This window comes from Labeo rohita, chromosome 7 (genome assembly GCF_022985175.1).
Source record: "Labeo rohita strain BAU-BD-2019 chromosome 7, IGBB_LRoh.1.0, whole genome shotgun sequence".
Classification (NCBI taxonomy): Eukaryota; Metazoa; Chordata; class Actinopteri; order Cypriniformes; family Cyprinidae; genus Labeo; species Labeo rohita.
In genome coordinates, this window is record NC_066875.1 from 17,403,687 (window position 1) to 17,426,217 (window position 22,531).

Genomic DNA, 22,531 nt, shown 5'->3' on the forward strand with positions numbered 1-22,531 from the left:
AGAAATAAAATCACAATTCTGAGAAATAAACTTGTAAATCTGAGATATAAATTCTTAATTCTTGGAAATCTGACAAATAAAGTTGCAATTCAGAGAAATAAAGTCGCAATTCTGAGATAAACTCTCAATTTAGATATAAACAATGCAAGAAATAAACTTGCAATTTGCAAGAAATAAACATGCAATTCTGAAAAATAAAGTTGCAATTCGTGAGAAATAAACTTGCAATTCTCGAGAGATAAACTTGCAATTCTGAGAAATAAAGTCACAATTCTAAGAAATAAAATCACAGTTCTGAGAAATAAACTTGCAATTCGCGAGAAATAAACTTGCAATTCTGAGAAATAAAGTCACAATTCGCAAGAAATAAACTTGCAATTCTGAGAAGTAAACTTACAATTCGCGAGAAATAAACTTGTAATTCTGAGAAATAAAGTCACAATTCTCGAGGAATAAACTTGCAATTCTTAGAAATAAAGTCGCAATTTTGAGAAATAAACTTGTAATTCTGAGAAATAAAGTCAGAATTGCAAGATATAATTGCAAATTTATTTCTCAGAATTGCAACTTTATTTCTCAGAATTGTGTTTATATCTCGCAGTTCTGACTTTGTAACACTCAACTTTGTAACCCTAACACTTGTGTTAGGGCTATTGCTCTGTGAGATACAAACTTGCAGTTCTGAAAACATATCTTAACCACTCTCAAAATCAGACAATCATATCTTGCAATTCTGAGAAAAAAAAGTCAGAATTACGACATATAAACTCACAATTGCGAGGAAAAGTCAGAATTGCACGATTCAAACTTACATTTGTAAGAAAAAAAGTCAGAATTGTGAGTTTATATCTTGGAATTCTGACTTCACAACTGCAAGTTTATATTACACAATTTGAGAAAAAAAGTTGTGAGTCTATATCTCAATTCTGACTTTATAACTCGCAATTACGAGTTTACAATCGATTCAGAGAAAAGTTAAAACTGCAAGACATAAACCCGCAATTGCAAGGAAAAAAGTCAGAATTGTGAGACAAAAGGTCACTATTACCTTTTTAATTTTTTATTAAGTGGCAGAACCAGGCTTCCATTTAAACACAGATACTGTACAACACAAATACACATAATTAGGTAAAATGACACAAAGTTTCATTATATGACTGCCACTTAACCAACAGCTGCATGTGTCCAAGCTGCTTGTGACATCCAAGGACAAAGACACCCAGATTAGGACCACTATCTCACAAACGCAAAACCATAAACACAAATATTCACACCAGATACAGTATATCTGTGTTTTTGTGCAAAACAGAGCCACTAAACCAGTGGTGAGAAAAACACTCTTTCAAGTATGGCACATGTTGTGCTGGTCAAATACAGGTTTCAGGCGCACATTTTCACACGCCTCACTGATCATCTGTTTGAATGTTGAGAATTTCTGTTTATATATATCGAAGATCACTTATATGTAGTTCAATGAGGTACAGAGAAATAAGACTCATATGTTGACACAGGAACTGTGACGCAGTGTGGGAATACAAACATGCACAACATCGAACAGGCTTTCAATTGACTGGCAATACCACCTGTCCGTTGCCATGACAACAGCTGCCCGGTCTTACACAGCAACACACAGCTCTCTCTCTCCCTGTTCATGTCAGGGTACGGCCCTTCTCTGAGAGCATGACGTCAGACTGGGAGAGAAAAGTATGAATGAAAACAATGTGTGTATAGAAAGCTACATGTGTACAGAGCACTGTGCACTCCAGACAGTGCACACACACACATACATCACCAGTTGTTTGCATTTGAATATTTGAGAGCTAGAGTTGTGCTCAGCCATCAATAACTTGATTTATAACAGCAGGCTGTAAAGAAATACAAATCCATAACACGATCACTTCATTCCACGTTACAGATTCTGAAATACACTGCACGGTGGACACTGAATCTTTTAGTGATTCAGACTCAGATCATTCCATTACGCTGAAAAAAAATACCGGATTCAGATTCTGAATTGCATTCAGAAATAAAATTCAAATTCAAGATTCAAAATAAGAATTACAAACAGATCCCTTTATTCTGAATATCTTATTTTAAACCATCCAGTATTCTGAAAATGTCACACTGCTATTGTGGATCCAGAACCAGGTATTAGAATCAAAGACTGAATCAGAACCACTTTTTATGATTCACTGATTTAGAATCTACAAGTACACTGAAAAAATACACTTCACACTGGATTCAGGATCTGATACAGAATCAGAATAAATATCAAAATGGAATCACTTTATTCTGAATCACAGTACCAATAAAAAAATCTGAATCCAGAACCAGAAGTTAGTACCCGTAATCGGAATCAAAAACTGAATCAGAACCACTTTTTTTCTGATTCACTGATATAAATTTTAAAGGAATCACTTTATTCTGAATCAGTGGTTTAAAGACACACAGTATTAAAAAAAAAAAAAAAAACTGGATCCAGAACCAGAATCAGAATCAAAACTGAATCAAAAACATGTTGTATGATTCACTAATTTGGAATCTCAAGTACACTGGAAAAAATACACTTTACACTGGATTCAGAATCAGATTCAAAATCAGAATAAAACATAAAAAGGAATCACTTTATTCTGAATTACTGGTTTAAAAACACAGCACCAATAAAAAAATGTTTGTATCCGTAATCAGAATCAAAAACCAAATCAGAACCTTTTTATGATTTACTGATTCAGAATCTTCATGTACGCTGAAAAAAAATATGTTTTGCAGCAAACACTGGATTCAGAATCATATTCAGAATTGGTTTAAGGAATCAAATAACATTCAGAATAAAAAATCTAGCTGGAAACACTTTATTCTGAATCAGTGGTTTAAAACACACACAGTAGTAAAAAAATGGATCCAGAATCACAATCAAAACTGAATCAAAAACATTTAGTGTGATTCACTTATTTGGAATCTCAAGTACATTGGAAAAAATACACTTTACACTGGATTCAGAATCAGAGTAAAATAAAAAAGGAATCACTTTATTCTGAATCAGTGGTTTACAAACACACCAAAAAAAGGATCCAGAATCAGAATCAAATTTGTTTTAGAACTACTTTTTATGATTCATTTAGAATTGCAAATACACTGAAAAAATACACTTCACACTGATTTAGAATCAGATTCAGAATCAGAATAGAAATCAAAATGGAATCACTTTATTCTGAATCACTGGTTTCAAAACACAGTACCAACAAAAAAATCTGGATCCAGAAACAGAATTTAATATCCGTAATCAGAATCAAAAACTGAATCAGAACCACTTTTTATAATTTACTGATACAGAATCTTCAAGTACACTGAAAAAAATACACTTTACAGCAAACACTGGATTCTAAATCAAAATTAGAATCAGAAAACAAACAAGATTTGAAATAAGAATCACAAGCAGAATCACTTTATTTTGACACTACACTGATTTGAAACCAGTAAAAATATGCCAAAATTAATGCAGGATTCAGAATCAAAACTACAAAACAGAATTAAATTCGGACAGATTCGGAAAACCATCAAAATACACTGCACAGTGTATTCTAAATGAGAAACCAGCCAAGCAACATTTAAAAAGCCGACACTGAAAGACAAAGAGATGTGCGCTTAATTCTGCTCCCTACAAATACCATGAAGCTACGTTGCTTTAAACACTCAGCTCTGCTGCCATGAATAGGTTCATCTCTACTTAAGACGTGTACGCTTTTGTGTCTGTAAAGCACTGGAATTTATCTGCATTCTTATATCTAGGAGGTTCTTGAGAGAGTGCGATAGTGTTAAAGAAGACGTATGTTTGCTTGTACCCATTTAGTGTGCATGTGTGTCCTCTCTAATTCACAGATAAGAGCAAGAATGACAGCTCCCCATCTCCACACTTCCCTCCTCCCTCTGTCTCTCTCATCTCCCCGTCCTGATCGTCTTCTCGAACTGCCATCACTCCTCGTCTGTCTTAAACCTCTCTCCTCCCAATCCATTTCCCGCCACCCCTTTCCCCTCTCCTCTCATCTTTTATTTTGTTCTTCATTCTCTCTGATCCTCTCCGACTCCGGCTGTCTTCTGTGTCTGTGTGGGTACGCGGTTCTTAAGGCTTGTCACTTCTTCGCTCCTTTCCTTCTCTCTCTTTTTCGGATAAAGGGAAGAAAGCGCAAGAGGTTTCAAAGAGCTCACAGCGATAACGAGAGAGCGAACTGTGATTTTAAACCCAGCGGTGACCCTGACTACAGCAGCAACACTGATTAGCCACATGAAACCAGTCACTGAAATTGATATCCTCTCACACGTGCACATATACACACACACACAGGATGACATGTACGACATTTGAAGTGGCACTGTGGAGTGTGATGTAGTGCAAGAATGCGTGTGATAAATCTAGGTGTGACACAGGTACATGTGTGTGCGCTTTACCTGTTGCCCCCTTGGTTTTATGCCTCCCTTTGGCCCGGCGTTGGGAATTGCCCATTGCTCCGTGTTTCCTGTCCCAAAACATCACCTCATCCCAAGGTTGAAGCCACCGGGTTGACAATGACTGAGAGTGTGTTGGTGCGTCTATGTGCGTGAGCACGGCAGTGCATGCATGTGCGTGTGCCCGCCTGACACGGAGCAGTCGGTGAGACTGAGTCTGTTTGTTTGCGTGAACGTGAGTGTGTGAAGGTGCGTGTGTATGTGTGTGTGAGTGTGTGAAAGAGAGAGAGAGAGCATGCGCCCAATCCAGTTCAATTCCAGCCAGTCAGAGTACAGGCTCATTTCATTGAGAGCCGGGGAAGGCTGAACGTATGGATGTAGGGAATGCCGAGCAGGGGAGAGGGATGGAGAGGGAGAGAGAGAAAGAGGGAGGGTGTAGATAGAGGAGGGAGGTGGATGCTTTATCACCGCTCAGTGATTCTGAGGAGAGGTGGAGCCGCTGCGGTTGGAGGGGAAAGAGAAACACAGAGAGAGGGGCGACAGAGGAGAGACCCTGTGCACATGAAGAACATTTTTACATGCTATACTGTGAGCATCACCAAACCAGTCGAGCTGTCTTCTTCCCAAGAATTTGAAAAAATAATACCACATTTACGCAACCAAACTAAACAAAACTGAGTCACATAACAGTAAAAAAATGGATAGTTTAACCAAAAATGGAAATGCTGTATGACCTGTATGACTTTCTTCTGTGGAACAAAAAGGAGATATTTTGAAAGTGTTTTTTTGTCCATATAGTTGAAGTCAGTTTGGTTCAGTGTTGTTTGGTTTCTAAATCAAAATCTCAACTGCTTGTTTATATGGTCACAAAATATATATATTAGTATATTATCACCCAGCTCTTTACATAAAGTTAAATATATGAGTGTATCCAACTTTTTCCACATACATACAGTGTAGGATGTGCATCTCCATAACTGAGGCCGATGCGATACACATCTCGATCCATAGCCAACGATACAATATATTAAAGATACATATGAAGCAACTATCGTTGCGATACGATTCACCCCTATTACTATGCAGTGCAATCCAATTTCAATTCAGTTTAACACAATGCGTTTCAATGCAATACGATGCAATGGGAAAAAAATGTTATGCAATTGACCTATTGGTAAGTCCCTCCCCTTGAACGCAGATGAGCCAATGGCAGTTGAGCATCAGTCGCACGGGGAACAGAACTCTGACATTTTTAGGTTTCAGCGCCATAGATAAATATTGAAAGGTCCAAAGCTTTCATCGGTTCGATGGTGTTTATAAGACAAAAATGGATAAACGATGTGCCTGGGGTACTTGTAACACTAATTCCAGGTATCTTGAAAGGATAGACAATGGAATCTATTTTATTCCATTTCCTAAACACAACCAAAACAGAGTAAAATGTCCCTAAGCATTCAACTCCAAAACCAACGAAGACGGAAATGTTCATTTTCTGGTTGTCACACTCTCATTAAGTTACCATTTTCATCTGCTCAAGCAGAACGTTAAAGTCATCTTGTGCTTTAGCAAGGTATCTCTGGCTAAAAGTAGCTAACATTAAAGTTGGTGAGTCCATGCTAACATACAAACCTAAATTGTGAACTGTTCTCACATCATGTACAGGGTAGGTCAAAAACACATTAACAAATGTCTACATTTCAATTTAATTTCAAATTAAACTGGTTAAGTGTAAATTAATGTAATCTTACACTGCGGCACATGAACAGTGTTGATCCGGGATGCCATCATTGCGATCGTGACAACGGTAACAGGAAGATTCTCCTGTTTGCATCGTGATCTGTATTTTTACATATTTATTTTAATGTCTTTTATATATCCATTCATGGCATATTTAAGTCCCACTTGCATGATGGTCCTTTTGTGTCCAAACTGTATCAAAAACATCTTGGGACAAGGCTTTCACACTGAAAGCTGCCACAGGCAGTTAGCAACTATGTTTGTTTGTCCGAGTTAGCGACAGTAACTAAGGGGGGCGGGGCTTACAGATAGGTCAATTCAATAATGGTACAGATTCATTTGTTTCTTTGGTTCAGACAGACAGCAAATTATAAATTAGCACTAAATTAATAAATTAAGTGCCTACTGACTTGTAACGCCTTGGTCTCTGTAGTGTTGTGATATGTCATATTCACGTAGCAGCAGTGGTGTTGAGAGAACTTGCTTAAGAAACAGTATAGAGAGGAGAAATCAATCTACATATAAAATATTGGTCACAAAAGATTGGTCACTTTCTAAATACTAAAAGCATAGTGCATCTACTAATAATTACACTGCCCTCCAAAAGTTTGGAAACACCATAGAAAAGTGGGGTTTTGGACAATATTGGCATGAATCCTTTTTAATTTGTGATAATTTTGCACTGATAAGGGACAACACAAACTACGAAAACGTATTTTATTACATAAACAGTTTATACATAGAATAAACTTACATTTTTGATTCATCAAAATATCCATCATTAGCAGCTTTTACAGCTCTGCATAATCTGGGCCTAAATTCATTGTATTCTGAACTTAATTGGCAATTAATTGTTGAAGCTATTAAGCTGTGCTGACCCAAAAATCTTTTAAAAACCTGGGCCAAGTTTAAACCAGTAACCAGGCATCACAGCTGGCAAAGGGGCATGTCTGACTTTGACATGTATATATTGCCATTATTATGTAATCAAAATGAAAATTATTATTGCTTCTTCAATGATAATGTCAAGTTACTTTAATGTATTTGCACCAAAAAATGCTAAGGATTTATGCTGATATTGTCCAAAACCACACTTTGCCAGGGGTGTTTCCAAACTTTTGGAGGGCAGTGTATATACAAATAAATTAATTTTTACCAATGCAAATATGTTAGAAACAATGCATTGCAATACAAATGGCAACTTGTATATGATGGACACTTTTTTAAATTGATGCATCGCATTGTTGACTTTATGCAGATGCACCAATGCAAATCGGCTTGATATGCTTGTATCATCACAAAATGTAAACTGTATTATTGCCTAGCTCTAATCTGCTAAATGCGAAAACACCTTAAAAAAAAGTCATGAAGATATTAAGACGTTATTAACATTAAGTCAATAAATTTGACTTGACATTTGTGAAGAAAACGTCAATACATCTGCTAAATAATGTGCTAATGAGAAAGTAAAAATGCAGAAATGTTTGTGTGTCATGCTCAATCATGTCTCCCAGCTATGAAAATTCTGTTATTAGTTAGTCACCCTCATGTCTTTCCAAAGCCATAAGACCTTCGTTCATCTTTGGAACACAAATTAAGATATTTTTGTTGAAATCCAAGGTCTTTCTTATCCTGCATAGACAGCAATACAACTGCCACTTTCAAGGCCCAGAAAAGTACTAAGGACATTGTTAAAATAGTCCAAGTGACATCAGTGGTTCAACTGTAATTGTACAAAGCTACAAGAACACTTTTTGTGTGCAAAGAAAACAAAAATAATGATTTTATGTAACAATTTCTATGTCAGAACACCATATGCATTGTGGTACTCTCACGAATGCACGTCGAAGACTGATACGGAAGAGAAGAAATTGTAGGTTATTTTTGTTTTCTTTGAGCACAAAAAGTATTTTTGTAGCTTCATAAAATTACAGTTGAACCACTGATTCCACATGGACTATTTTAACGATGTCTTTACCTTTCTGGGCCTTGAACATGGTAATTACATTGCTGTCTATGAAAGGTCAGAAAGCTCTCGAATTTCATCAACAATATCTTAATTTGTGTTCTGAAGATGAACGAAGGTCTTACGGGTTTGGAACGACATTAATAACAGAATTTTCATTTTTGGGTGAACTAGTTACAGTACAACGAAAGATCTGACAGATCTGACAGATCTGTTCTTCTCTATTGTGACATACAACTAAATAAGACAAAAATGAAAATGTATTGATATTGATTGGATGGAGGCGGATGCCATCTTACAAAGGGACAGGATAGGGACAGAGTTTTAGTCTGGCATACAACACCAGAGAGAAGACAGTTGTTTTGGCAGAAGATTGAATTATGCATTTTTATTAAAAATCACAAGGTCAAAAAAATTTAAAAAAAAAGGGAAAAAGAAACATATCCAAGATGAATCCATGAATCGTTCCCAATAACATGCATTTAGAAAATAGGGTGAATTTCTGTTTCTGTTTCATTTCTGTTTAACCTTTTTTTCATTTTTCAGGCATTTTGTGAGACCTCATTGTATTTGTTTGGTCATTGATTTTCGCAACACTGTACCACAGCCATGCCAATGAAGAGTGCGGGAGAGTGAGAGAGAGAGATGAGGGTGGGCATGATAGAGAGGAGGACAGAGTGAGGAGCAAAGATGCGGCAAACAGGGAGAGAGTGAGGGAAAAGAGAGGGAGAGAGAGATGAGAATCACAAGAGGCAGAGAGCTGGAGAGGAATATTGAGAAGAGAGGAGGTGGAGGGAAAGAGAGCAGACGCGGTAAGTAAAAACAGACGCTATAGGTGAGAAAGGCAAATAGAGAGAAAGAAACAGAGTCATGCTGAGAAAGGTGTAGTAAGGCGACGGCAGTGATAGTTTACCGCCAAATTCAAACACACAAATGCAGAGAGCTACTGTGTATGTGTGTGTGTGTTTACTGGAAAAATGTTTGATTGGTAGAGGAAGGATGCTTCCCAAGGACAGATGACTGTCAGCCCACTTTTTCCTGAAAAGGATGAGATAGGAACGGAGGGATGGAGTAATAAATAGCAGAGGATAATAAACGAGTGTAAAATCCTGTTATGAGCCTAGGCTGCTTGTGAGAGTGGCTTGCTGTCCGAGCTGCTGACTGGCTGCACACACACACACTGCAGTGGAGAGGGCAGGTCCCTCCCTCTACTGCAGACTGGAGGTTTAGCATTCAAAGCCACAACACTGTTCTCCATTATCAATTCATCACAGACATCTGTCTGGTAAACATCACGTGCCCCGCCCCTTCACACACACACACATACACAGAGGTCACATCCGCAAATATGTACACTCACCTGCTCACGCAGACCAAAAGATGCAATGAGATCGATACACACTCTCATGCCTTCATACTTGCACAGTTTTACACACACAGATGCAACTGCCTTCTTGCAAAACAGATTTAAGACCAGAGGGAATAAAGAATTTATAATAACATCATACATAACATCATGCATATTGTGAATGAACACAAAGTGTCAATCTACACATTCATTTATCAAATAAAAGAGCTAGTCTGCACAGATACGCATCCCTCTCTCTCGTACACACACTGCACACGGCAGCACAATGATTAATCAGCAGAGCACACACTCCAGTGACCACAGCCTACCTCATGCATGTTGATAATACACACACACACAAGTTTACATCTGTTTACATATCAGGTTAAATGCTATTTTCTATGTCCTAACCCCTACTCTGTGTATATCATTAGACTGAAATATAAATATGACTTAGCCAACTTATGAGCATTTGTAACAAGATATTAAGGATATTTGATGATATCTTACTATATTGGTGAGGCCATTTGCCCCTTGATAGTATAAGCAAACCTGTATGCACAAACACACACAGGTAGTTGGCATATCTAGCAGTGTGACATTCTGTACTTCTTTTAAATGTATTTAAATGACATTTTAGGTATATTTAAAAGTGAATTCAGTCATTAGTAATTTGTAAAATCTAGTGGTTGACCGTTTAAAAATTTTAATGGCTGGTATCTTGGCCGACAGCAGGGTGGCTGATGATGTATGATATCACACTGTTTAATTAAAAGACGATATATTACACAAGCATACTTACTGCAGTTTAATTTAGATTTATTTCACTAGAATAAATGAGGACAAAGCTTTTTTGAAAACTTCTGTAAACACCTAAACAAACGTATACTTTAGATAGCAACTTCTTGATTCTGTAATGTGTGTGTTTTCAAAAATAAAAAGATAAATAAAAATAATAAAAAGGAAACAAATATTTTAACTGTGCACTCAGTAATCTGGTAAATCTGTGTGCACTGCTATAACATTCTCAAATAAACATCAAGCAATGCTAAATTTACATATATTACACAATGACATGAATTTGAGACAGTGGGAAACTAAGGGTGATCAGACGTCCTAGCACAGTCCCATATTTCAGCTCTAATTTTAAAGTCCTGACACTATGAAAAATGAATGTTTTGTCCCGTATTTCATCGTTCCTACAATTTCTTTATTGCTGAGTGATAGAGCGAGTAGTAGTCTTCTGTCAAAGGAGAATAGTCTAATCAAAGGTAGCCAATCACATCATAGTATTTTTGGAGAACCAAATTATCATCAGTCACAATTCCCTGTTGATTAACTTGCGGTTAGTGAAGGGTAGGATCCAGTGTCAGTGATAGAGAACGCAGTGGAGATCAAGTGAGAAATGAAGATGTCAAAAAGCAAGTGTGCACATTTAAAGATTTAGTTCACCCCAAAATGAAAATTAGCCCATGATTTACTCACCCTCAAGCCATCCTAGGTGTATATGACTTTCTTTTTTCAGATAAATACAATCTGAGTTATATTAAAAAGTCCAAGCAGGACCAATGGCAGTGGGCAGGTGTTTTGTTTTACAGTCCAAAAGATGTGTTTTTGCAAGACATAAATGTCCATATTTAAAACGTTATAAACAGTTTTCTTTAGCTTGCGCTAACTGTCATATGCGCAAGCTATTTCCTGGCAGTTGATGTAGGATGTATGTGCAGCGCATGCGCAGATGAGAAGTGACAAACACGGAAATACAGAGGACAGAGCAAAACAAATTACCGGTCACAAATTAGAAGTACAAAATGAGGATTTGTGAAGCAAAATGTCGGAGGATTTTGATATAAGCCAAGAGGAGACTAGTTGTACTATGCTAAAGTAAGGAAACTTTGCTTCCTTTGCTCATGTAAACAAACTTTGGTTCTCCCAAGACTAACATATTTTCACCGGCGCATAGTCATCCGCCTGGAGCAGCTTGTGCATACGACAATTAGAGAATGGTATATAGCATTTTAAATATGGATATTTTTCTTACAAAACGCATCAATTCACTACAGGAGACATTTATTCACCTCCCGGGAGCCGTGCGAAGCACTTTATATTATGGATGGATGCACTTTATTGGACTTTTTTTGGACTGTTGAACAAAAACACCCGCCCACAGCCATTATAAAGCTTGAAAGAGCCAGGAGATTTTTTAACATAACTCCGATTGAATTCCTCTGAAAGAAGAAAGTCATATAAACCTAGGATGATTTAACGGTGAGCAAATCATAGGCTTATTTTTCATTTTTGGATAAACTAATCCTTAAGGAAGATCTTTAAAAAGAGTTTACATTTCTAATATGGAACTAACTGCCAAGGCCAAGTAAATTAAGATGTGACATTTGTGGAACTCACTTTTCCACTCTGGAGTCCATGCCAACATTACATACTTGTACACAAAAAGCAAGTGAATGCTGCTAAAAGTAAGTGTGCTAAGTGTTTAAGTGAAGCGAAGTTCTGAATCTGATGAAGTGAATGAAGGAAATAAACTTTTTGCATACCATTTTGTCATTCATAGTCATAATTTTTGGTTAGATGACTGCACTGCAAAATCGAAATACCACGCCAAAATAGCTTCCAACAAAAAGCACAAAACAGAAACAATGAATGATTCTGATGCACCCTTTTGTTCTCACTGATATGCATTTTTAGGTTAAGACTACATCAGTTTTTTATAAAAAAGCTAACATTATTGTCATTTATAGATACTTTTATGTGTGCAATGGAGAGGGTGTAAGGATACCAGTCCATCCCTTTTTCCACTCTGAGAAATCTGTACACTCTAGAAACTGTATTTAGTGTCACACAGTTTGAAGTTGCTCGCTCATGCCTGTCCAGTGACAGCCAAACTCTCTTGTTCACATAAAATTCACATGGCATTCGCACTGATCTTTCTGCACTTATGGGCTGGGCTTCTCCAGGTCCTGCTTACGACACTTAATAGCCAATGCCGATAATTCTAACAATGCCAAATATCGACCAATATAGATCCTATTATTGGACATTTTTACTCTAGGAACTAATCAGTGAATGGGGATTTTGTTTAACAGTTACCAAATGATGACTGTCATATTAGCCAGCAAAAGATAAAATTATTATTACAAGTGCAAAAAAGTAAAAGGTGAATAAATATATATAGAGAAGCCTGGAATTATTAAAAACTGGAATTATTTAAAAAAAAACTCTAACCATGGCACTATATACAAACACAAAGCTCTTTCTGTGTTTTCCACATACAACTACAATATCTAATACACTTCTTTTTGCTCTCTCAGGCATTTCTAAAACACCCCCTCACACCTGAAGGCATTCTCCCCCTCAAACCCAAACACAGACAGGGTTTACTCTTTCACCTCAAATACCATGTCAGTGTTTCCAGAACCCTCTGCAGTGATCAAACAGCCTTCCTTTAAAAACAGGAGAAAGAGGAAGGAAGGGGCAGAGGAAGTGAACAGGCAAAGACTGGCTCAGTTGTTGAGCGCTCTGCATAGGGCAATCTGAGGTCAAACACAAACCACTAACAATAATATTACCTGAGTAAACACACATTGCACCATTACACACACAAAAGACTGTTCATGCACATTCATACGCACTCATGAATACTTATGTTGCTCTTATACAGTGGAGTTCAAAAGACTGAGACCACATTGAAAATCTGTGATTCTAATTTAAGCCTGGAATTCAACAGAATGTTTTGGGATTTTGAAACATTTAAAACTAAGAAAGATGACAATAAATGAATAGGAAATATTTCATATTCACACCTTTCTAGGCAGCTAATCAATAATCAAATCATATTGATTGTGTGACTCTTTGTACACATGGTCAGAAAAGGTCAAGATGGTTTTTGGATCATCTGAAATCATAACATGATCATCAGGTTTGACAAACATCTGGAGTTCATGCAGCTTGAGTGCTGCTGCTGCCAATAAAGCAAAAGTTTATATAACAAATAACAAATGTTTTGAATTATGAATTAACTAATATTACCAGTGTTGCCAAATCCACGGTTTTCCTGCAGAATTGTTTTTTTGTTTGTTTGTTTGGTTTTTTTTTGGCATTTTTACATATATTTTTAATAGGACAGTATAGCAATGACAGGAAACAAAGTGGGAGAGAGAGAGGGGTGGGATCGGGAAAAGGTCCACAAACCGGGACTCGAACTCGGGACACCCGGAGCGCAACAGGTGGTTTTTCGTGTCTGTGGGTTGAACCAACCCCAATAAGGTAATAATAATATTTAGCCCCTGGAGTGCTAATTCAACCAGGGGAACCCTGCCAAAAAACGTGTATTTTACTCCCTGAATTTTTAACGCGATTGGGCTACTTTTGAGTAGCAAATGGGGGGGGTGTTGTGAAAACCTGGCAATCCTGATATTACCATACTGAATGATATGTTTCATATGTTACAAAAATATGGTACTAAGGCCTATTCACATGAAATTTGGTCTGATAAACATTTTCATTTGAATGAAGGACTGTCACTTTGTCTGTTCAGGCCAACACGAATATTCACGTTGTCAATGCGAGAGATTTGTTTTACAGGGTTGCCAGGATTTCACAACAAAACCCACCCAATTGCTACTCAAAACTAGCACAAAACTAGCCCAATCATGTTTCGAGAGGGGTCCCCTGGTAAAAATCGCATTCCAGGGGGTAAAATATGTGTTTTTTGGAAGAGTTCCCCTGGGTAAATGCACTTTCCAGAAACTAAATATCACATTATCGAGGTCTCTTCAATCCAAGGCAACAGTGTTAAAGTACCCAATTCTGCTTTTTTTCCTTTCTCTCCCCTCTTCTTTCTCTTTTCTACCAAATCTATGTTCACTCCACACTCCAGATCAGTAGGTGGCGGTAATGCACCTTTTACGTTGGTTTGCCAAAACCGCCAAAAATCATCATCATCAGAAGAAGAAGATTCAAGCTTTTGGTCACATGCTCAGGACTGCTGCTGTTACATAAACAAAGGCTTGGTGGCAGCTATGAGCAGGCTACTTTGCTAAGTGGCAGTAAATAATGTGGAAACCCTGTTGAACGGTATGCTTTGAAGCATGACAGCTGGTTTGAGCTGGTCCTTAGTTGGTCCCTAGCTGGTCATGAGCTAGTTTAAGCAGGTCATGTGCTGGTCCTGAGCAACTAGGTCCTGTTCAAGACCAGGACCAGTTTCTAACCAGCTCAACAGGGAATATACGTAACAGTGGCAGTTTGAAAATGGCTTCATTTGTGTTTAGCAGAAGAAAGTCATACAGGGTTGAAAGTACTTCAGGGTGAGTAAATGATGACAGAATTTTCAGTTTTGGGTGAACTTGTTTGGCACAAACAATGATGTGACTAAATGGGAATAACTCAAACTAATTGCAATACCTGCAACATTAATCAGCACATCCTTCTGCTACCAGAAGCCATGTGAACAGCACCTCCATCACTCAACTCAAGTGAAGATGAAACATCACACAAAAACACGGTTTCACATCTTACTGATCACAGCTCTCACTCTCTGTTCTTTTCACCTCATTACATCACATGAAAGCAGATTCATTTCTGAAGCCAAAAGATATGCAAATTAGAGACATTTTCAAAAAAAAGGGTCAAAAACATCAGAAAGTCAGAAGTTTTTTGAGTGGAAAAAGGCTCACAATCACCTAAAATCTTTCCAGTGCTGCTCACTGATCATGAGCTTAATCTACTTCCATTGATTTTACATGTCCAAGTGGACATGTGCTTATATAAGAAGAGAGAAAACAAGGCTGATCTCTTATGCAGACATAGTGAAACCGTAAGGATGATTAGAGCTGATACAGTAACAGCTGTCTATGACTTATCACTGTACTACAGGGGGTTGTCCTGCTCTCGAGCTGAAAGTGACAGCTGGCTTCACAGCTGCACTGATCCTATTGTTTTTCATCTGGTGCTGGACTGGAGAGTGTGTAAGAGTAAGATGAGATCAGAGCCACTCTGCCGTCATCTCTTCTTGTCCTTTTCTGAGACCACACACATTCAAGAGTGACCTCTGCGAAATACGCACTTTCACTGTAACTCAGTCACAAAAACACAGTCTTGTTGTTGCCAACTAAAATGCCAAGTTCCATCATGAAACTCTAGATGGCGCAGGCTGATGAGTCTCTAATGCAAACTGATGATATTCACAGCATTAAACAACATGGCACAGCTGATTGGTTCTTGTTGCATACACAGCCAATGAGTTTATTGCTTTACATTTAAATGGCTGGTTAACATCCACTAGAGCATTTCGCAGAATGCCTTCATAGTTCCTCTGGAACCCTCCACCTCCCCAGCTCCACCTGTGTAGATCTGCTACGGGTTATTTTATATGCTCTTTGTGTAGCAGCAGTATGTCATAAATGCTCACAGCATCGCATCGGCGTATGTGCTGGCAGTAGCAAGTTCCTATACTTGATTTACAGCAGCAGCAGCAGCAATAATCTATAACAGCAATAACCAACAGCAGCAGCAATTCAGCAGCGTAGCAGATCTGTTCCGCCAAGACCAAATATTCCACCAAGACCAAACATTGTCACATCCATTACCATACTAAAATCTAAAGAGAGTTATCTTGATAGAACTAGGGTCGTTGTTCGTTAAAAAAAAACATAAATATTAGATGAAAAACGTAAAACTTGCTTTGCCAACTTAACTAAAACTTAAGGTTGAAAATGATGTACTAAAAATACTAAAACTGAAATAAAAATAAAGTTACTGTATATAGAATTAATAAAAAAATATAGCACATAACAAAATTACTAAAACATAAATGAAAATGAAAACTTAAAATATACAAATATGAGCTCATTCAAAACAATAAACACTATAACATTATTTAAATAACACTAAAATACAGTTGAGGGATTATGCAAAATACATGTTATTGTTTATTTAGTACTAACCTGAATAAGATATTTCACATAAAAGATGTTTACATATAGTCCACAAGAGAAAATTGAAAAAAAAAAAAAAAAGCTGAATTTATAAAAATGACCCTGTTCAAAAGTTTACATACACTTGATTCTTAATACTGTGTTGTTACCTGAATAATCCACAGCTGTGTTTTAGTTTAGTGATAGTTGTTCATGAGTCCCTTGTTTGTCCTGAACAGTTAAACTGCCTGGTGTTCTTCAGAAAATTCTTCAGGTCCCACATCTTCTTTGGTTTTCCAGCATTTTTTGTGTATTTGAACCCTTTCCAACAACGATTTTCAACTGAGGGATTCATATGCAACTATTACAAAAGGTTCAAATGCTCACTGATGCTTCAGAAGGAAAAACCATGCTTTAAGAGCTGGGGGTGAAAACTTTTTTTTGAATTTGAAGATCGGGGTAAATGTAACTTATTTTGTCTTCTGGGAAACATGTAAGTGTCTTCTGTAGCATTTGAAGGGCAGTGCTAACTGAAAGTAAAAAATAAGAAAAATTAACACATTTTCATTCTGTTCAAAAGTTTTCACCCCCGGCTCTTAATGCATCTTGAATCTTCTGTAATAGTCTGCATATTCTGAAATCTTTTGCATATGAGTCCCTCAGTTGTCCTCAGTGTGAAAAAAAAATTGGATCTCAAAATCATACAGTCATTGTTGGAAAGGGTTCAAATACACAAAACTGCTAGAAACCAAAGAACATGTGGGACCTGAAGGATTTTTCTGAAGAACAGCAGGCATTTTAACTGTTCAGGACAAACAAGGGACTAGTGAACAACTATCACTAAACAAAAACACAGCTGTGGATCATTCAAGTAAAAACACAGTATTAAGAATCAATGTAGACTGAATGTAAACTTTTGAACAGGGTCATTTTTATAATTAATTTTTTACTATTTTCTCTTGTGGACTATATGTAAACCTCTTTTATGTGAAATATCTTATTCAGGTCAGTACTAAATAAACAATAACATACATCATGTATGATCCCTCTTATTTTGGCAAAATAATTAACAATTTGCAGATTCTGAAAAGGGGTGTTTTGACCTCAACTGTAACACTAATTATCCCACTGAGCGTTTCCTCTCATATTATACCTCTAAACTCTGAAATCACCTCCTGTAGTGTTTTTTTTTTTTTTTTTTTTTTTAAATCAGATAAAAAAGATAAAAGCGGCCCCTGGGGTCTATCAGCGGATGTGCATGCTGTCACATTTCCTCTCTGGAACGTGAACAGTAGCAGGCACCTAAAGTTTGTGTGTGAGCACCTCTGCCTTCAGATGAAATGAGCTAACCAAATCAGGTCTATTAACTTCACAGAACAAACAAACTGCTGTCTTGCTATATCTAGATTGGTGGCTTTCATCCACACAAACTGAATCACAGACACAGTGCTAGAAGCAGAGAGTGAAAAATGCTGGTTGGTGGACCCAGGAAACAGAACAAAGGGGATAAATGGGGTTTTACGGTACCTTAGTGCAGATCCAGAGTGTGTTCAGATCACTACCGTCAATCCACGCTATCACTCAAAACCAATCCTGTAGTTCCTGTTTTACAGCATGAAATCAGATGTCCTGCTGTCAGTGAGAGGTGTGTATGTATGTGTGACGGTTCATGTTTTATGATAAGGAAGCTGAATCTGGAGCAGCGGACATCTGGCTGCAGATTGAGATTTGGAATAATTGGCTGTGGATTAATAATCCGACTCAACTGCTGGCGGCATAGAACAGCAAGAACATGGCAGATTACATCCCCTAACTGTCCATCCACCCGCTGGATTACACACACACCTCTACAGCGCTTCAACTGCGCTTCTCCTCTAATTCTCCTCTGTGCTCGACAAACGTCTGTAAAACCGTACTTTAGTGCCTTAATCTCGTTTTCAGACTCTCTTTCATCTATTTTTGTATTTCAAACTTTCATTTCATTCTATTCATTTCATTTGATTATTCTGTGCATTCATCTCTTTTAAACTCCTCCATGCAGTGCTGGATTAGGGGATTGTAATTCCAGCTAAACTGCTCAGTTTATCTGAATGAGAAGGAGGAGTGTGTTCTGCATGCAGAGCAGGGGAGGTTTAAAGGGACATCGGTTTTGTCGTTCAGCTCGTGCTATGATAGGATGGAGAGAGCGGGGTGGAGCGGCTCAAATCCTACATCAAAAGTCTCTGTGCAAACGAGGACAGCTGACCTACTGCCAGCGACGGAAGCACAGGAAGATTTGCTTCTTGCAAGCAAAAACAGCTGACAACACAGCAAGGGCTGTGGACTGTGTTGATTGATTAACCGAATAATTGACTACTGTTTATGAGCTCTGACTCATGTCTGTCTGATGCTCAAAATGGGAGATACAGAACACTAATTTCATAAAGCAGATCCATTGGCGAGTATGGGTCAAATTAATGGAGATGGTTCTGGAAAACAGGATCTCTTCCCAGAAAATCAATTGTCTAGATCAGGGATTTTCAAAAAAAATTATGCCATCTTTATGCAAATATGATGATATCCCTGTGCAAAGACCCATTTATACATGTGCAAAATCCCTATTATATTGAAAAATAAATAACTTAAAAAATTTAGCGAAAAAAATGTATACTTTATTCAGCAAGAATGCATTAAATTAATCAAAAGTGACAGTAAACATTTAAAATGTTACTAAATCTCAAATAAAAGCTTTAGGCTACTTTTGAACTTTTTAGTTAAAAAAAAACTGTTTACAGTTTCCATAAAAAATGTTAGGCAGCAACTGTTTTCAGTCATGTGACACTGAAGACTAGAGTAATTATGACGAAAATTCTGCTTTTTTATTAAAGGAATTAGACCATATAATATTTGCAATATATATTTTTTTATTTCGTAATAATATTTCACAATATTGCTGTTTTGTATTTGATTAAATAAATGCTGCTTTGGTGAGCATGAGAGATTTCTTCAAAACCTTCAAAAAAACCTTACAGATCCCAAACCTATGGATGATAGTGTATATAAAGTATTATCTGAAATAAAAATATAACAATCTCTGTTGTCTTTATCATATACTACACTACCATTCAAAGGTTTTTGAACAGAGATTTTTTTAAAGAAGTCTCTTCTGCTTACCAAGCCTGTATTTATTTGATCCAAAATACAGAAAAAGCAGTAATATTGTGAAATATTTTTACTATTTAAAAGAACTGCTTTCTGTTTGAAAAATATTTAAAAATGTAATTTATTTCTTTGATCAAAGCTAAATATTCAGCATCATTACCCCAGTCTTCAGTGTCACATGATTCTGCAGAAATCATTCTAACATGCTGATTTGCTGTTCAAGAAACATTTATTATCATTATTATTTTTAATATCAATATTTAAAACAGTTGAGTACATTTTTTCAGAATTCTTTGATGAATAGAAAGATCCAAAGATCAGAATTTATCTGAAATAAAAAGGTTTTGTAACATTATACACCATACCATTCAAATTTCTATTTCAGATAAATGCTGTTATTCTGAACTTTCTATTCATCAAAGAAACCTGAAAGCTTTTTTCAACAACAACAATAATAATCTTTTTTTTTTTTTTTGAGAAGCAAATCAGAATATTATAATGATTTCTGAAGGATCATGTGACTGGAGTAATGATGCTAAAAATTCAGCTTTGAAATCACAGGAATTAATTACATTTTAAAATATATTAAAATAGAAAACAGTTATTTTAAATAGTAAAAAGTAAAAATATTTCATTTGTATAATTTGAATCAAATAAATGCAGGCTTGGTGAGCAGAAGTGACTTTAAAAAAGCATAAGAAAATCTTACTGTTCAAAAACTTTTGACTGGTATAGTGTATATATAAAATAACTATTAGATGTATAAACCTTAAGAGAAACATAAACAGTGGCAGTCAACAAAATAAAATAATTGCAATTAAATTTAGAAAACAGAATTAAACTCTAATAGGGTGACCGTAATATTTAGAGTTTGATATTTGCTAGATGCTTTTATGCAAAGCACTCGCATTGTATTTAAGGTATACATTTGATCAGTTCATTCATTCCCTGGAAACCAAACCCATGACCAGATGTTTGAGCTACTGAAACACTATTACTCTTATTAAATTTACTTTATTCTCTTGCAGCCACCTGGAGGTTCCCAGACACCAGTTTGAAAACCCCTGATCTTGATCTTTTGTTGAGATGTTTTATCAAGTCTCATTTCCACACAGAAGCAATCCTAAATGGAGCTCAGACTCTGTGCTTCCAGAAGCTCCTGGCACAATCACTGGGGTGCCCCAGTCATTAAGTTATGTAATTGGAACCATGGATTTGTCCCCTCGACTCGCACACTCACATACTCCATTACATAAGCCCGTTGGTGACAGAGAGCTGGTAAATGTCTTTGCTTTCTCAACTATGCCTTTGTGTATGTGTGATCTGTATACTCAGAGAATGACATGCACCCTCACAGAGACGCTCTCGCTCTCTGTATGTCTAAACCACAGACGCACACACACATACATTGTTAAACACCAGAGTTCGTAAGAAGAATTTAACAGTTAACAAAAGACGCTATATGGAGAGAGAGAGCAACTGAGAGAAACCAAATGCTGGATCTTCACAGATAAACAAAGTCTCATAGAACGGTTTGTCAGTCGTCTTGCAGGTTTATGTTGTCAGGGTTTGAGCAGGTGTGTGTGTGTTTCAGCAAGTACCATCTGATTCTGCAGGAATACTGTAATTTCTGCGCCTCATAGCTCTGGAGTGTATGTTCAGCATTGCCTCTAAAGCTCATTTACGCTCATTAAATATATAAATATTTACTGTAACTATTTATGCTGTGTCTTGAGGCTTGAGCTTTCTTAACTGTGAAATGACTGTGAAGCGTAATGCCGAAAAAGCGTTCTACACTTTAAATATTTTAACAATAATTGTTCTGTGCCACTAGCAGTATGAAATGTAATTGCCAAAATAATTATTGTTCAAAGAAATTTCCCAAACTCCTACCACCTCTATCTTCCATTTATTGAAAAATATACACTACGAGTCAAAAGTTTTTGAACAGTAGGATTTTTAATGTTTTTTAAAGAAGAAACTGCATTTATTTGATTCAAAGTACAGCAACAACTGTAAAATTCTGAAATATTTTTACTATTTAAAATAACTTTTTTTATTTAAATATATATTAAAATGTAATTTTTTTTCTGTGATTTCAAGCTGAATTATTACTCCAGTCACATGATCCTTCAGAAATCATTCTAATATTCTGATTTGCTGCTCAAAAAAACATTTATTATTATGTTGAAAACAGCTAAGTACATTTTTTCAGGTTTCTTTGATGAAAGTTCAAAAGAACAGCATTTATCAGCATTATCAATTTAAAGAATCCTTGCTAAATAAAAGTATTAATTTCTATTATTTCTTTCCCCCCAAAAAATATACATATATATAAAAGCTTTTTATTTCAGATAAATGCTGATCTTTGGATCGTTCTACTCATCAAAGAATATAATCACTATTTTAAATATTGATAATAATAATAAAAAATGTTTCTTGAACAGCAAATCAGCATATTAGAATGATTTCTGAAGGATCATGTCACACTGAAGACTGAAGAGTAATGATGCTGAAAATGTAGATTTGATCACAGCAATAAATTACATTTTAAAATATATTTGAATAGAAATCAGTTATTTTAAATAGTAAAAATATTTCAAAATTTTACAAAAAGAGACTTCTTTAAAAAAAACAATACAAATCCGGTAATGTAGTCCATGCCTAAACATCACATAACATTTACAGTTGTATCTGCACTTTTAGATGAGATAGAAAATATGGTACGGAAAAAAACATCCTTTGATAGTAATATCTGGCTGTTTTTTCAACTTCAGGCACTTAATGTCCCATGAAATTATTTTTTAACAAATTTCAACTCTTTCATTTTGTTATATGAAGATCACATTAAGACATGGAAACTTTTTGCCAAGCAATCATCATTTACTTTTATCTCTTTTAAAATGACTTTGAACTGTTTTACTAATGTCCCAGATTTTTAACAATAAAATATAAAAACCCATCAAA

The 22,531-nt window shown here is 36.3% G+C and overlaps 1 protein-coding gene across 6 annotated transcripts in view; it reads right to left on the reverse strand.

Moving 5' to 3' along the window:
* The window catches only part of nhsl2 (NHS-like 2), a 102,686-nt gene that overhangs the window by 41,887 nt on the left and 38,268 nt on the right, over nt 1–22,531 (reverse strand). The window contains exon 1 of one of the 6 annotated variants that reach the window (XM_051114295.1): nt 4,447–4,818. The exons of the other annotated variants lie outside the window; for them this stretch is intronic. Within the exon in view, the coding sequence (XP_050970252.1) occupies nt 4,447–4,528 (82 nt within the window). The 5' untranslated portion in view covers nt 4,529–4,818. Of the gene's footprint in view, nt 1–4,446; nt 4,819–22,531 lie in introns of those variants that run through there. 6 annotated transcript variants of the gene reach the window in all.